The sequence below is a fragment of the Salvelinus namaycush genome, chromosome 14 (genome assembly GCF_016432855.1).
Source record: "Salvelinus namaycush isolate Seneca chromosome 14, SaNama_1.0, whole genome shotgun sequence".
In the NCBI taxonomy this organism is placed as follows: domain Eukaryota; kingdom Metazoa; phylum Chordata; class Actinopteri; order Salmoniformes; family Salmonidae; genus Salvelinus; species Salvelinus namaycush.
In genome coordinates this window covers 26,049,992-26,064,950 of record NC_052320.1, presented here as the reverse complement: position 1 = coordinate 26,064,950, position 14,959 = coordinate 26,049,992, and the positions used below count along the sequence as shown (strand labels likewise).

Below are 14,959 nucleotides of genomic sequence, written 5' to 3'. Positions count from 1 at the left end.
CGCTCTGCGTTTGTCTCGAATTGTATCGATAGGCTATAGCGGTCAACCACTGCCTGGCATTTAAAAAGTGAAATTGACATCCATAGTCGCGCAGATGGAGCACCTATCTAGGTTCGTAGGTCAGATGTCCTTGGCAGATGACAGCAGAGCGGGCAACATCTCATCTGAGTATATTGTAAGTGGGAATCCTTGGTGTGACCTTCACCATAACTCTCTATTGTTAGTTTATAATTCATTCCGATATATAGACAAATAAGACCAGGCAATATTTTCAGGTGTAAAATATATGATTTAGGGCATGTGTATTCATGAATTGATTGCAATTTACTGGTTAAAATAGGTCTAATGATGTTTTGTGATGTGCAACATGTCGATCACTGGTCCAGATGGGGTAAACCTGCGAGGTAGGATAAAGGAAAAGTGGCTACTGAAATGTTTCCCCTGTAATAAAGCTGAAAATCATGTTGGCTCTAAATAAATGCACAATCTCTAATATAGCCTAATTAACACAAACCTTTCAAATCAGTGGATTAAGTCTTTAAGGCACATTTAGAAAGAAGTGTACATAGAAGTAAATCACTAATTCAGCTTTATTTTGACATAACACTGAATAGTGACATTTGCAGAAGTCTATTTACAGTTGAAGTCGGAAGTTTACATACACCTTAGCCAAATACATTTAAACTCAGTTTTTCACAATTCCTGACATTTAATCAGAGTAAAAACTCTTTGTCTTAGGTCAGTTAGGATCACCACTTTATTTTAAGAATGTGAAATGTCAGAATAATATTAGAGAGAATTATTTATTTCAGCTTTTATTTCTTTCATCACGTTCCCAGTGGGTCAGAAGTTTACATACACTCAATTTGTATTTGGTAGCATTGCCTTTAAATTTCTTAACTTGGGTCAAACATTTCAGGTAGCCTACCACAAGCTTCTCACAATAAGTTGGGTGAATTTTGGCTCATTCCTCCTGACAGAGCTGGTGTAACTGAGTCAAGTTTGTAAGTTGCACACGCTTTTTCAGTTCTGCCCACAGATTTTCTATAAGATTGAGGTCAGAGCTTTGTGATGGCCACTCCAATACCTTGACTTTGTTGTCCTTAAGCTATTTTGCCACAACTTTGAAAGTATGCTTGGGGTCATTGTCCATTTGGAAGACCCATTTGCGACCAAGCTTTAACTTCCTGACTGATGTCTTGAGATGTTGCTTCAATATATCCACATAATTGTCTTTCCTCATGATGCCATCTATTTTATGAAGTGCACCAGTCCCTCCTGCAGCAAAGCACGCCCACAACATTATGCTGCCACCCCTGTGCTTCATGGTTGGGACGGTATTCTTTGGCTTGCAAGCCTCCCCCTTTTCCCTCCAAACATAACGATGGTCATTATGGCCAAACGGTTCTATTTTTGTTTCATCAGACCAGAGGACATTTCTCCAAAAAGTCCAATCTTTGTCCCCATGTGCAGTTGCAAACCATAGTCTGGCTTTTTTTATGGCGGTTTTGGAGCAGTGGCTTCTTCCTTGCTGAGCGGCCTTTCAGGTTATGTCGATATAGGACTCGTTTTACTGTGGATATAGATACTTTTGTACCTGTTTCTTCCAGCATCTTCACAAGGTCCTTTGCTGTTGTTCTGGGATTGATTTGCACTTTTCGCACCAAAGTACGTTCATCTCTAGGAGACAGAATGCGCCTCCTTCCTGAGTGGTATGATGGCGGCGTGGTCCCATGGTGTTTATACTTGCGTATTATTGTTTTATTGTTTGTACAGATGAACGTGGTCCCTTCAGGCTTTTGGAAATTGCTCCCAAGGATGAACCAGACTTGTGGAGGTCTACAATAATTTTTCTGAGATCTTGGCTGATTTCTTTTTGAATCTCCCATGATGTCAAGCAAGGAGGCACTGAGTTTGAAGGTAGGCCTTGAAATACATCCACAGGTACACCTCCAATTGACTCAAATGATGTCAATTAGCCTATCAGAACCTCTAAAGCCATGACATCATTTTCTGGAATTTTCCAAGCTGTTTAAAGGCACAGTCAACTTAGTGTATGTAAACGTCTGGCCCACTAGAATTGTGATACAGTGAATTATAAGTGAAATAATCTGTCTGTAAACAATTGTTGGAAAAAGTACTTGTGTCATGCACAAAGTAGATGTCCTAACCGACTTTCCAAAACTATAGTTTGTTAACAAGACATTTGTGGAGTGGTTGACTCCAACCTAAGTGTATGTAAACTTCCGACTTCAACTGTAGCTACTGTAGGTTTTTGTTACATCTGAACCTCTGTTTCAAGATAGGTAGGCTAGTCATTTTGTTCCTCATTTAGGTTGCAAAGTGAGTTATCTATTAACACCGAGTCCACTAACATTTCCTTGTTACAGCACTGCCCTTTCAGCCCTACTGGTCCATTGTGAATGATGTCAGTGTCTTTTAATTTCCAGAGCCAGATTTTTATCAATAAACATGATTATGTTTTTATGTTGAATTAATGACAACATTGACCAAAATAGTAATATAGGTGAACTCTTTCTAAGTAGCCTAATTCAAGTGACAGAATGCGCAAAGTGAGAAATGGTGGTCATGTAATAATGTAATGATGTCTATTTTGGACTATGAAGAGACCTGTGTTATCACATAACTGGCCAGCCTTTCTGTACTGGTTCCACATTACAGGAGCTTAACACAGACATCTGTGGTGAAAACAGACACCACAGGTTTTTATGTGTTTATTCTGATATTTCACCACACCCACGAAAACATTTGCAAAATATGTGTAAGCAACCAATATTTTTTGGGGTTTTTGACAAAGACAAGTCTATTTCCACTCAGGGGCCTTTCATTTCTCAGATACATGTAAAAAAAAAAATAAAGAGCATGCCATATTGATACTGTTGCGTGTCATTGACTGTCAGCTACATTAGCTCCTGTGTAAATTGGATTGTGAGTTCTTGCACTAAGCTAAGGGCTTCTTATATGTTTCATGTGTAACATCTTAGATATCACTGTATGCAGTTGTGTAAAGCACTTAAGTAAAAAATACTTTAAAGTACTACTTAAGTAGTTTTTCATGTATCTGTACTTTACTTTACTCTTTATATTTTTGACAACTTTTACTTTTACTTGACTACATTCCTAAAGAAAATAATGTACTTTTTACTCCATACATTTTTCCTGACACCCAAAAGTACTCATTACATTTAGAATGCTTAGTAGGACAGGAACATTTTCCAATTCACATACTCATCAAGAGAACATCCCTGGTCATCCCTACTGCCTCTTCTCTGGCGGACTCACTAAACACAAATGCTTCATTTGTAAATAAGTGTCGAAGCGTGCCGCTAGCTATCCTTAAATAAAAACAAAAAACAATTGTGCCGTCTGGTTTGCTTAATATAAGGAATTTGAAATTATTTGTACTTTTACTTTTGAAACTTAAGGATATTTTTGCAATTACATTTACTTTTGATACTTAAGTATAGTTAAAACCAAATACGTTTAGACTTTTACTCAAGTAGTATTTTACTGGGTGACTTTCACTTTTACAATGGACATTTCTCCCAAACTCAGCTTTCATGTGTTATGTTTGTTTCTATTTGTTTGTAGAATATTCGTGCTCAGACTTCTATCGTCAAGAAAGATTTTGGCCTTACGACGATAGCGGGGGCACTGATGGAGAATGTAAAGAAGAACCGTTACAGAGACATTTTACCATGTAAGCACCACAATAGAGGCTTAAAAACTGTCGTTGTTTTTTACTCTAATTGAAAATGAGATTCTTGCTTAATACTAAACTTATCTGAACAAAAACTCATGTATTTTTATATAGATGACCAGACCCGTGTGCCCCTGACTCTACTTACAAATGAGAATGATTTTGACTATATCAACGCCAGCTTCATTAAGGTACAGTATTGCTCGCATTTAGTAACAGTCCTATATTGTATCATCATTCAGCTCAATCTGAAAGAGTCACTGAACACATCGATTGGTACCTGTATTTTTCTGTTGCTTATTAGAAAAATTTGATTTCAGTCTTGGAGGTGTGTTTCTTGACAGATTCCGCATTTGGTTAATGATGTTTGTCCCCCATGAGACACTGTAGACAGGGAAGTCTATTTTTTTCATCAAAATCCCCAGAATGATTCAAGATTAATCAGTAATTAATTTGGACATTTTTGCCAAGGATGTTTTAGTTGTGCAATTTCACATCTAAGGTGTTTGGTGCAGTATTTCTCATGTAGAAAAATGTGCGACGGGTTGTCTTATGTAAACAGTCAGATAGAGAGCATTCACCTCAGCTGTTCACCCATATGTTTGTGGGCAAATGGACATCGTCAAATCAAAACCCAACCTTAATTTACCTGTTGTGACGCACGGATGTTCCAAACTCCATTTTAGACCAGACTGACTTCATGACCAAAATGATCCTATTTACACTTTGTAGTACATTTTGACACTAGAATAACTGTTTTTGACTCATATCGATGTCACGTAGGCCATTTTCAAAGGGATTTGTTGTTTTTAAAAAGCAGTCGCTCTTTAAACTGATTGCTTTATTTAATCTCTCCTCTAGGGTGCAACAAAGACCAAAAAATACATAGCGACCCAAGGGCCTCTGAGACACACTTTGGTGGACTTCTGGCGAATGATTTGGCAGTATGATGTAAAGGTGTGGAAGATCATTTTCAGCTTTATATACATGTAGTGCAGCTTGTACAGTAGCTCTGTTTCCATATAATTTACTCTATTACTAAATGTATAGGAAAAAATGACACTAAAAGATGAATAATGGGAGAATTGTCTCCATATCTTATGCTTGCCATATTTTCTCTCCCTGTTTTAGGTCATAATCATGGCTTGCAGAGAAATTGAAATGGGAAAAGTAAATGCCCTTTTAAATCACCTCTTTTTGAAAAAGGCACAGTGGGAGTGTAAACGTATTAGTGTACTGTAAGATTTATGAACTGTATGATTTTGATGCTTGTGTCCACTTGACTCATAACATTTTATTCAATGTCTTTTTGTAGAAAAAGTGTGAGCGCTACTGGACTACTTTCAAAGAAACAACCCATTTTGGTCCCTTTATTGTGTCAAACGTAAGTGTTTGTCAGTATATCTTCATTATATTGTATGCGAAGGATACGTAGACCACATAGAGGTTTTAGCACCATTTATGCAACTTTCATTTGATGCAGATGTACACTACTGTTCAAAAGTTTGGGGTCACTTAGAAATGTCCTTGTTTTTGAAAGAAAAGCAAATTTGATCAAATTGATCAGAAATACAGTGTAGACATTGTTAATGTTGTAAATGACTATTGTAGCTGGAGATAACAGATTTGTAATGGAATATCTACGTAGGCGTACAGAGGCCCATTATCAGCAACCATCACTCCTGTGTTCCAATGGCACGTTGTGTTAGCTTTTTAAGTTTATAATTTTAAAAGGCTAATTGATCATTTGAAAACCCTTTTGCAATTATGTTAGCACAGCTGAAAACTGTTGTACTGATTAAAGAAGCAATAAAACTGGCCTTCTTTAGACTCGTTGAGTATCTGGAGCATCACCATTTGTGGGTTCGATTACAGGCTCAAAATGGCTGGAAACAAATAACTTTCTTCTGAAACTCGTCAGTCTATTTTTGTTCTGAAAAATGAAAGCTATTTTCTTAGAGTGTCTAGCTTGAGAAACAGAGGCCTCACAAGTCCTCAACTGGCAGCTTCATTAAATAGTACCCGCAAAACACCAGTCTCAACATCAACAGTGAAGAGGTGACTCCGGGATGCTGGCCTCAGTTGTGCACCGGGGCCTCCCGCTCCTCCTTCTATTCTGGTTAGGGCCCGTTTGTGCTATTCTGTGAAGGAAATAGTACACAGCGTTGTACGAGATCTTCAGTTTCTTGGCAATTTCTCACATGGAATAGCCTTCATTTCTCAGAACAAGAATAGACTGACAAGTTTCAGAAGAAAGTTCTTTGTTTCTGGCCATTTTGAGCCTGTAATCGAACCCACAAATGGTGACACTCCAGATACTCAACGAGTCTAAAGAAGGCCAGTTTTATTGCTTCTATAATAAGCACAACAGTTTTCAGCTGTGCTAACATAATTGCAAAAGGGTTTTCTAATTATCAATTCACCTTTTAAAATGATAAACGTGGATTAGCTAACACAACGTGTCATTGGAACACAAGAGTGATGGTTGCTGATAATGGGCCTCTGTATGCCTATGTAGATATTCCATTAAAAAAACTGCCGTTTCCAACTAGAATAGTCATTTACAACATTAACAATGTATACACTGTATTTCTGATCAATTTGATGTTATTTTAATGGACAAAAAAAAGTACTTTTCTTTCAAAAACAAGGACATTTCTAAGTGACCCCAAACTTTTGAATGGTAGTGTATGTGCTCAGTTGTATTACTATTCATGAAATATAGTGTCTCTAGACAGACGGGTTGCCTCCCACACCAATTTTCCAGTGTGCACATAGTGCTGTTGACCTATAGTCTTCTGAAACTATTCATGAAGAGTTCCATTTTTACCTAACAGCCTGCAGAGATGATTTGTCATTTCCTGTGAACTAAGTGTACCCTCTTTTGTTATTTCATGGCACTGCACATTGACCCATATGTTGTTGTCTGCATGGAACACAGGGATCTGTTTCAGGAAACACTAGAAAATGTTTAGTGAAATGTCTTTGCAGTTTGAGGAATCTAGCCCATATGAGGAAGTCATTTTCCGCACTCTGACAGTGAGATATCATGAGGTAAGTGTCCAACTATGAAAAAGGGGAAATATTGTTTTATTTCTGTGCAGCACTAGTCACACAAAATCAAAATGGTTGAATTTAATCAGTATTTTCCAACAACCGTTATTCACTTTGGATAATCTCACATTGTTTGTACATTTCCAGGAAGTTGAATGAGGGAGCCAGTGAAGTAATCTGCTCAACCAAGCAAATTAGCAGTAATTGCTCGTAGAGTGAAACTGAGAAAAATGACTTCAAAGTTGTTTTATTGTTACTATGTTTTATTATTACTATGAGGTTATTTTTTATTAATATTGACCCTGACCTCTGACATGACCTTTGACCCTAGACGGCAGTTACTGCCTTCTTGCTTGGTACACCCACTGGAATATATAGATTTTTTTACAGAAACTTGTGTTAATATATTTATTTGTATGTGGCTGTCAGGGTCATATAGTTTGTATCAGCAAAGAACAATAAATAATACCAAGGTAAACCGTGGACACCAGTCCAAAGCTCAGTGAAACCAAGGTAAAAGGCAGTAACTGAATTGAGTGATGGCAGTTACTGCCTTTTTCCAGTTACTAAGCATAACCCCCCATTTTCTCCATAACACAACACAATGTAGGCAGGATATTTGTCCACATGATAAAGCATGTATTTAATGTGTAAAAAATGTCAATAACTCATTTTTGACAAAATGTGCAGTTACCGCTCTTTTGCTTGGTAGGGTAGTAATGCAAACCATGTTTTGTGCTAGGAAACACGGAAAATCTCTCAATTCCAATACACAGCTTGGCCTGATCATGACGTTCCATACACGGTTTATGGTATTTTAGGAATGATGGATATGGCTCGCAAAGACCAGGGAAACAACACTAGCCCTGTTCTCATCCACTGCAGGTTTGTTTGTCTCCTACTCTACAGTACATTTGATACAGCACAGCCCAAAATGCCAAGCTGTTATTACTGTCTGCCTGGTGGGCTTTTTGTGCTCTGAGATGTAATGATCATGCTCAGACAGATTATGATCCATATGCCCATTAAAATTCATCCATGCATATAATTTAATGTTGTTTATCACGAGGCCACATGTACTCCTTGAGCTCAATGCATTTTAATGACGCAATTTAAATGAAGTGAGAAATGTTAAATATTCAGGACCTGATGTGGTCCATCGACTCATATGACTTATGTCTATGTTGTGGCCTTCTGTGGTTATGTTCTAGTATTATCAGAGTGATGAATGAAGCATGTATTTTTCTCTTGTAATTTCAGTGCTGGTTGTGGAAGAACAGGGGTGATTTGTGCCCTGGATTATGTTCACGATCTTCTTGTGACAAAGGTATTACTACTTATGTTCAGGACAGTACATTGATGGCATCCTTTAGGGAATTGGTTTAACAAAACATTTGTATACTGCACTGATGAATAATAAAACAAGAACAATACAAACTGTAAAAACGATAAGTGTTTTGGTAAATCCATGTTTCCACACCAGCAAATTAAAGAAGATTTCAGTATCATGAAGATTGTAGTGGAACTAAGGAGACAGAGGCCATCAGCAGTTCAGACAAAGGTATTTTATTATCAGACAGAATTTGATATCAGATCAAAATTGTGTTTATTTACATCTGTGTGTTATAGTACATACTGAAATACTCTACTGTGGAAATAATATTTTTCCCATCTCTCCACTCAGGAACAGTATCAGTTTGTGTTTTCTGCCGTGGCTTACATGTTTGAGAAGGCTTTACGGTCAGCTGAGAACAACTCCCAGAATCTCACCAATGTAAGACAGAAACTGCTACTTTTGTTCAACCATAGTATAATGTTTTTGTAATTGCTATTTCCAACCCCCAGGTGTTAGCCTTTCTACAACAGTGTTCAGCACATGCCATACATGGACAAGCAAGCTTTACTAAAGCAATGACATGAGAGGGCATGCAGTATTATTGTCAGGGTTGGGTAGGTTAATCTAAATGTAATCCATTGCATTTACTAGTTACCTGTCCAAAATTATAATCAGTAATATAACTTTTGGATTACCCAAACTCAGTAATGTAATCTGATTGCTTTCAGTTACATTTGGATTACTTTCCCCTTAAGAGGCATTAGAAGAAGACAAAACGGATCCATCAAACCCATTTGGTGTGTTATTACAGTGGTCTATGACTTGTGGTCAGACTCGCTCAGGTGGAACAAATTTAAACTTGCAGTTTTATCAATGCTGAATTGAATGTCATTTAAAAAAGTGTCGTGTTTTTTTCCCCCGCAAACATCCTTTCTGAATTTAAAAGTAATCCAATAAGTAATCATATATTTTTCAAAAGTATCTGTAATCTGATGACAATATTTTTGCCGGTTACGTAACCGACTACAGTTACCGGTTTTTGTAATCAGATTACATGTAATCATTTACTCCCAAACCCTGATTATGGTAATTATTGGCATGTCTGTGATGCAGTCAGAAACCTGCATGAGGTCAAAGCTGACACAGTTTGAAAATAACTTCAGCTGCCAGTGTGTGAGTTTTTCTGTGGCAAAAACCCATTGTGTCATCCATTTCATCAGATCATACTGTATTACACTTCTCTCTGAGATTTCAATGTGATGAGTTGAGTTAGGAAAAAAAGAGAAATGTTAAGCAGGAAACATCCAGCCTGCATGCTTCCTCTATATGTAGTGCTAGCGCATTGAAATCATTGTTCACCCATTTTCAGACAGAGCAGCGCCTGAACTTGAGAGACAAGAGTCCTATAACTCTCTGATGTACTGTTGATTTTGTTCTGAATAGAGTAACCAACCTTTATATGATGATGTTGCATCTGTGAAGACATCTCCACCGACAACATCAGCCAGCGCTCAGACACTTGCAGAAAGGTAGGAGTTCATGGACACATGAAATTTGAAACAACTTAATTTCTCTTCAGTGGAGGAAGGGGAGGACCCTTAAAAAAGTTATAATTTTTAGATAAAACTATACTAAATATATCACCAAATACAGTGGGGAGAACAAGTATTTGATAACCTGCAAAATCGGCAGTGTTTCCTACTTACAAAGCATGTAGAGGTCTGTAATTTTTTATCATAGGTACACTTCAACTGTGAGAGACGGAATCTAAAACAAAAATCCAGAAAATCACATTGTATGATTTTTAAGTAATTAATTTGCATTTTATTGCATGACATAAGTATTTGATACATCAGAAAAGCAGAACTTAATATTTGGTACAGAAACCTTTGTTTGCAATTACAGAAATCATACGTTTCCTTACCGTCATCTTGAACTTCTTCCATTTTCTAATAATTGTGCTAACAGTTGTTGCCTTCTCACCAAGCTGCTTGCCTATTGTCCTGTAGCCCATCCCAGCCTTGTGCAGGTCTACAGTTTTAACCCTGATGTCCTTACACAGCTCTCTGGTCTTGGCCATTGTGGAGAGGTTGGAGTCTGTTTGATTGAGTGTGTGGACAGGTGTCTTTTATACAGGTAACAAGTTCAAACAGGTGCAGTTAATACAGGTAATGAGTGGAGAACAGGAGGGCTTCTTAAAGAAAAACTAACAGGTCTGTGAGAGACGGAATTCTTACTGGTTGGTAGGTGATCAAATACTTATGTCATGCAATAAAATGCAAATTAATTACTTAAAAATCATACAATGTGATTTTCTGGATTTTTGTTTTAGATTCCGTCTCTCACAGTTGAAGTGTACCTATGATAAAAATTACAGACCTCTACATGCTTTGTAAGTAGGAAAACCTGCAAAATCGGCAGTGTATCTAAAATACTTGTTCTCCCCACTGTATATGTCACCAAATAACTGATTACAAGACATTGTTTTGCAATGAAGGTCTACAGTAGCCTTAACAGCAATCTCTAGGGTAGCACTATTGTGTAGCCGGAGGACAGCTATTTTCCGTCCTCCTCTGGGTACATTGACTTCAATACAAAACCTACAGTAGGAGGCTCATGGTTCTCAACCCTTTTCGTAGACTTACACAGTAATTATGACAACTTCCATAGGACGTCCTCCAGCCTATCAGAGCTTATGCAGCATGAAGTGACATTTTGTCCATCCAATCAAAGGATCAGAGAATGAGTCTAGTACTGAAAGCATAAGATACAGCTAGCTAGCACTGCAGTGTGGTGAGTATTTGACTCAAATAGAGCGCAAGACAGTTTAACAGTTTTAAACAAATTAATTTCTTCAAAAATGAAGGAGCAGAGACAGAGAGAGACAGAGAGAGACAGAGACAGAGAGAGACAGAGACAAAGAGACAGAGACAGAGAGACAGAGGGATAGAGAGAGGGAGAGAGAGAGACATAAATAGAGAGAGAAGGGGATAAAGGGATAGAGAGAGAAAGGGAGAGAGAGATATAAGGAGAAAGGGATAGAGAGAGGGATAGAGAGGGGGAGAGAGAGAGAGAGTGTTTTTCTTCATATTAGTTTACCTTTCACTTACTTAGCTAATGCAGCTAATTTAGCCTACTCAACAACCTGACACAAACTGATAGGAATGCTATTTATGTTAGGTAGCTGGCTAAAGCTATCCAACACTGCAGCTCTTCTAAGTAAAGGTAAGCATTTATAAATGTATTGCCACCGGGGCCCGCCAGTGTAACTGATAAACTGCTTGCTGTACACTATACTGTGTGATTGTATTATACACAATTACAACAACAGTTGTGACTTTAATAAGCAGCCTGAGTTAATGATACCACAGTAAGGTGCTCAGATACAATGGGGGAAGTTGATTCAGGTTGGTAGAGAGATCGAGAGTTTTGAGACAAGGGAAGAAAGAATGCTTCCTGTTTTGTTCAAGTGAGTTCACGGTCTTCTATTTTAGTTTGCAGTACAACAGTTTTATGTTTGCGTACTTTACATGCTGGGTGTGTAGGGTATGACGTTTAAGTGTACATAGGCTTATCAACACCAAGTTATGTAGTACTATTTCATAGTAGTTGATTGTTACAATATATACAAGCAAATAGTTGGCTATATTGAAATATGTACTGCATATTGAAATACTGTGTTGTGGTACACATTGATGATCTTGAATAAAACATGACTTTAATCCAGTTAGCTTTAGGTTAACATTCAACAGAACTTTAGGACACAACGTCCTTATGATTAATGAAGCAGAAGGATTTCACCATGCTTGTACTACTAAACATTCATCATGTTGCAGAGGAAGTGACAAACTGGGCTGTTAAACTTCCCTTTCACACCCTCTCTCCTCCCTCCCATATGTTAAACTGCTACTGAAAATCCCTCAGCTCGCATCACAGGCTTAGAGAAAAATGATCTATTTTCTGTAAACAATAATATAGTTAGTAGGAAATCATCATAGTAAAGCTGCAATTCCTTATCAATCTTCATTTCTACTATCCTACTAGTAAAGATCCGCTGTAGATGCTCCAAAAGAAAACAGACTTGGTAATGAAAATCCAGTCTTCTATATAATAGTCATGACCATCTGGTGTGTAGGGTAGAAACAACAAGGCTATATTTGTACCTTTTTGCTTTTCGCTGTTTGTGGAATTGATATTGATATCTACTCCTCTTTAGATATTCTAATGTGCAGTACAGAGCTCCTCGGCCTCGTCAGCAGAAGATGAATGACGTATATTCCGTGGTCAACAAGTCCAAACAGCTCCCACCACCAGCCTCTTCCACCGCCCCTCTGGCCGCTCTCTGTCACTATGACAACGAAGAGCTGGGCGTCCCAAAATTCCATGTCGGTGCTCTTTACAGCACGGTCAAGCCCAAGAGCAGGTGTCTTCCAGCCAAACCGCCACCAGCTGTCTCACCCATATATGACACAGCCGGACTAGCCAATCACAGGCTAGCTGAGGCCTCGGCAGGGGAGGACCAGAGTGGCTATGAGCTGGTCACAGGTGAGAGAATTTCAGGGCAGTGTTTGGAGACCAATGTGAGGCCAGCTATGGTTCTGTTTGTGTCATTAGTGCCCTGCACAAAATATTGCAATCTAGATCGAGTGACCAATACTTTCAGGTTTCTTGCCAGTAACAATTCCTTGACGGCCATATTGAACTGTTTATGTAGAAAATGTCTTACTGATTCTTATCGTTTGCTTTTTTCTAGCTGAGTGTTATTCCTCGACAGAAGAGGACTATGAATATGTCTCAAATCCCATCAAATGCATGACCAACAGCTGCACTCCTGGTAGCATGGGTGAATATCTGCTTGTCTTTCTAATAATGTTGTCCAATGTCATATACTGTATCTAAAGCCATTATAGCTACCCAATGTAATATCCATTTCCTCAGAATCTCATGAGTAAAATGATTGCGACTGGATGCCAAAACAAGGCTAGGTCATCTGTTAGATGCACTTGCAGGTGTCTTCAAGTAATTCCAACCACACTTCTCAACTTTCCCTCAGATTTCAACTGTCGCATTAAAAAACCCAAAGGGCCTCGGGATCCCCCGGCAGAGTGGGGTCGTGTGGAGAGATGACACAGCAGCCATATACCAGGCCTGGCCACATCTTTACTCATTCATGTTTGACAAGCAATGGAAATGGGCTCTTTATTTATTTTTACTTTCTGTGAACATCTACTGTATGTGATCACAAAAATACAGTTATCTATCTATCTTTTGTAACCCATTTGAGTTCGTATATTTTTATGATCTGGTGATTTATATTACTGATGAAAGAATAAACTATATTAAACAACTTTCAATTCTGAGACAAGTATTGCTTTTGAAAACCATTTACCGATTGAAGTGCAGTGGTGCTATAGTGTGATTGTAGTAACCAACAGGTGGCACTATAGTAACAGGAGATCATTAGTTTTTTTCATTATTGACGTTTCAGCTATTGTAAAATGTGTTTTCACAGGTAGACTCATGCTTTATTGCTTTGATGTCTACTAATTGCTGGTAACAAGGACTTACAATAAAGACAACAATGTCTTCAAGGTTCTTTGAAATATGTCTTTGTATTAGCCCTGTGTACCACACAATCATTGCAGTGTACATGTATATACAATAAATGTTCTTGTGATCACAGTAAAAACTGTGTACTGTACTGGAAAACAGTTTGTTGAACATTCTGTGCAGCTTTGAAGATTGACCTCTGAACTTTTGTGGCTGTGCTGCTATGATGTTTCAGTCACAGAAATCAATCGAAAGCCAGCTTCTTATACTCTGAAATGAACATTTGTGTATCTTCCAGATACCAAGCTAATACTCTGTCTGCAGAAAAAAACTGGGAGCAGTCTGGAGATTAAGTCTGCAATACACTTCAATATCTAACCAATTATAGCCACTGGTTTAAATGTGTGGTCCTATGTCATGTTCCTATAGAAACTTGCCCACAATAACATATTTTTTTCTACCCCATCCATGGAGACCCAATGCTGAGAGGAGCATCAGAAAGTGAGAGGGTATTGGATTTAGGCAGAAAAAAAGAGACACTTGAGGGGGTGTTGCTAATGACCACTCCATTTTCTAGTTGGCAGAGCCTGTGGCATGTCAGGGGTTTAAACTCGGCTGGATGGCTAATCCCATTCAGCAGATGCTAATGTGAAATGAGAATCTAATGACCTTCTGCCATGGCTTCTCAACCCAAGCCTCCAGCTATCTCATAGCAACCCCTCACTCAGCTTCACACACACACACATACACACACATTAAAATGCACTAAAGCGGAATACATATTTAGACCTATTCTGATGTTTATTTGCTGGTGTGTCTGATGTATCGACGGCTGATATCAAATCTCCCCTTAGGGGATCAATAGAATCTCATCCTAACAGAAACTCATAAATAAATCAGAACAAAATGTGCCTCTACATCGTACAGTAACTGTCATACTGAGTGGGACGTATTTGCTTTGTGTGCAAATACATCAGAGAAAGAAAAGTAGTTATCTGGATAGCATTACGTTAAAATGCCACAAGTTCTATTATTTGTATCAGTTTATTATTCAGTATTGATGTGGCAGAAGTTATTCTATTTAGTCTAAGTGGGTCATTCTGTGGTTGATCTCTTAGGATTGTTAATGTTACCAGTGAGTAAAATGCAGATAAGGTGTAAAACTGCTCTCCTAAGACAAATGTTTCACGTTAATACCAAGCTAAGTTGAAATAGTCAACCATAGCCTGTGGCCATTGTGTAAACTACAGACACAGAGCGTATAGGGTGGGCACTTAGAAATTGATCCTGACTTGTAT

The 14,959-nt window shown here is 38.2% G+C and overlaps 1 protein-coding gene across 1 annotated transcript; it reads left to right on the top strand.

Annotated features, from left to right (window-relative positions):
- Window positions 1-94: 94 nt before the first annotated feature.
- LOC120058915 (tyrosine-protein phosphatase non-receptor type 18-like) lies at window positions 95-13,702 on the top strand. Its single transcript, XM_039007664.1, has 15 exons — window positions 95-175; window positions 3,613-3,721; window positions 3,836-3,912; window positions 4,583-4,678; window positions 4,853-4,891; window positions 5,037-5,105; window positions 6,713-6,775; window positions 7,518-7,660; window positions 8,036-8,102; window positions 8,259-8,336; window positions 8,460-8,549; window positions 9,555-9,640; window positions 12,328-12,656; window positions 12,865-12,954; window positions 13,165-13,702. The coding sequence occupies exons 1-15, from the start codon at window positions 95-97 to the stop codon at window positions 13,236-13,238; spliced, it is 1,491 nt and encodes a 496-aa protein (XP_038863592.1). The 3' UTR covers window positions 13,239-13,702.
- Window positions 13,703-14,959: the final 1,257 nt, after the last annotated feature.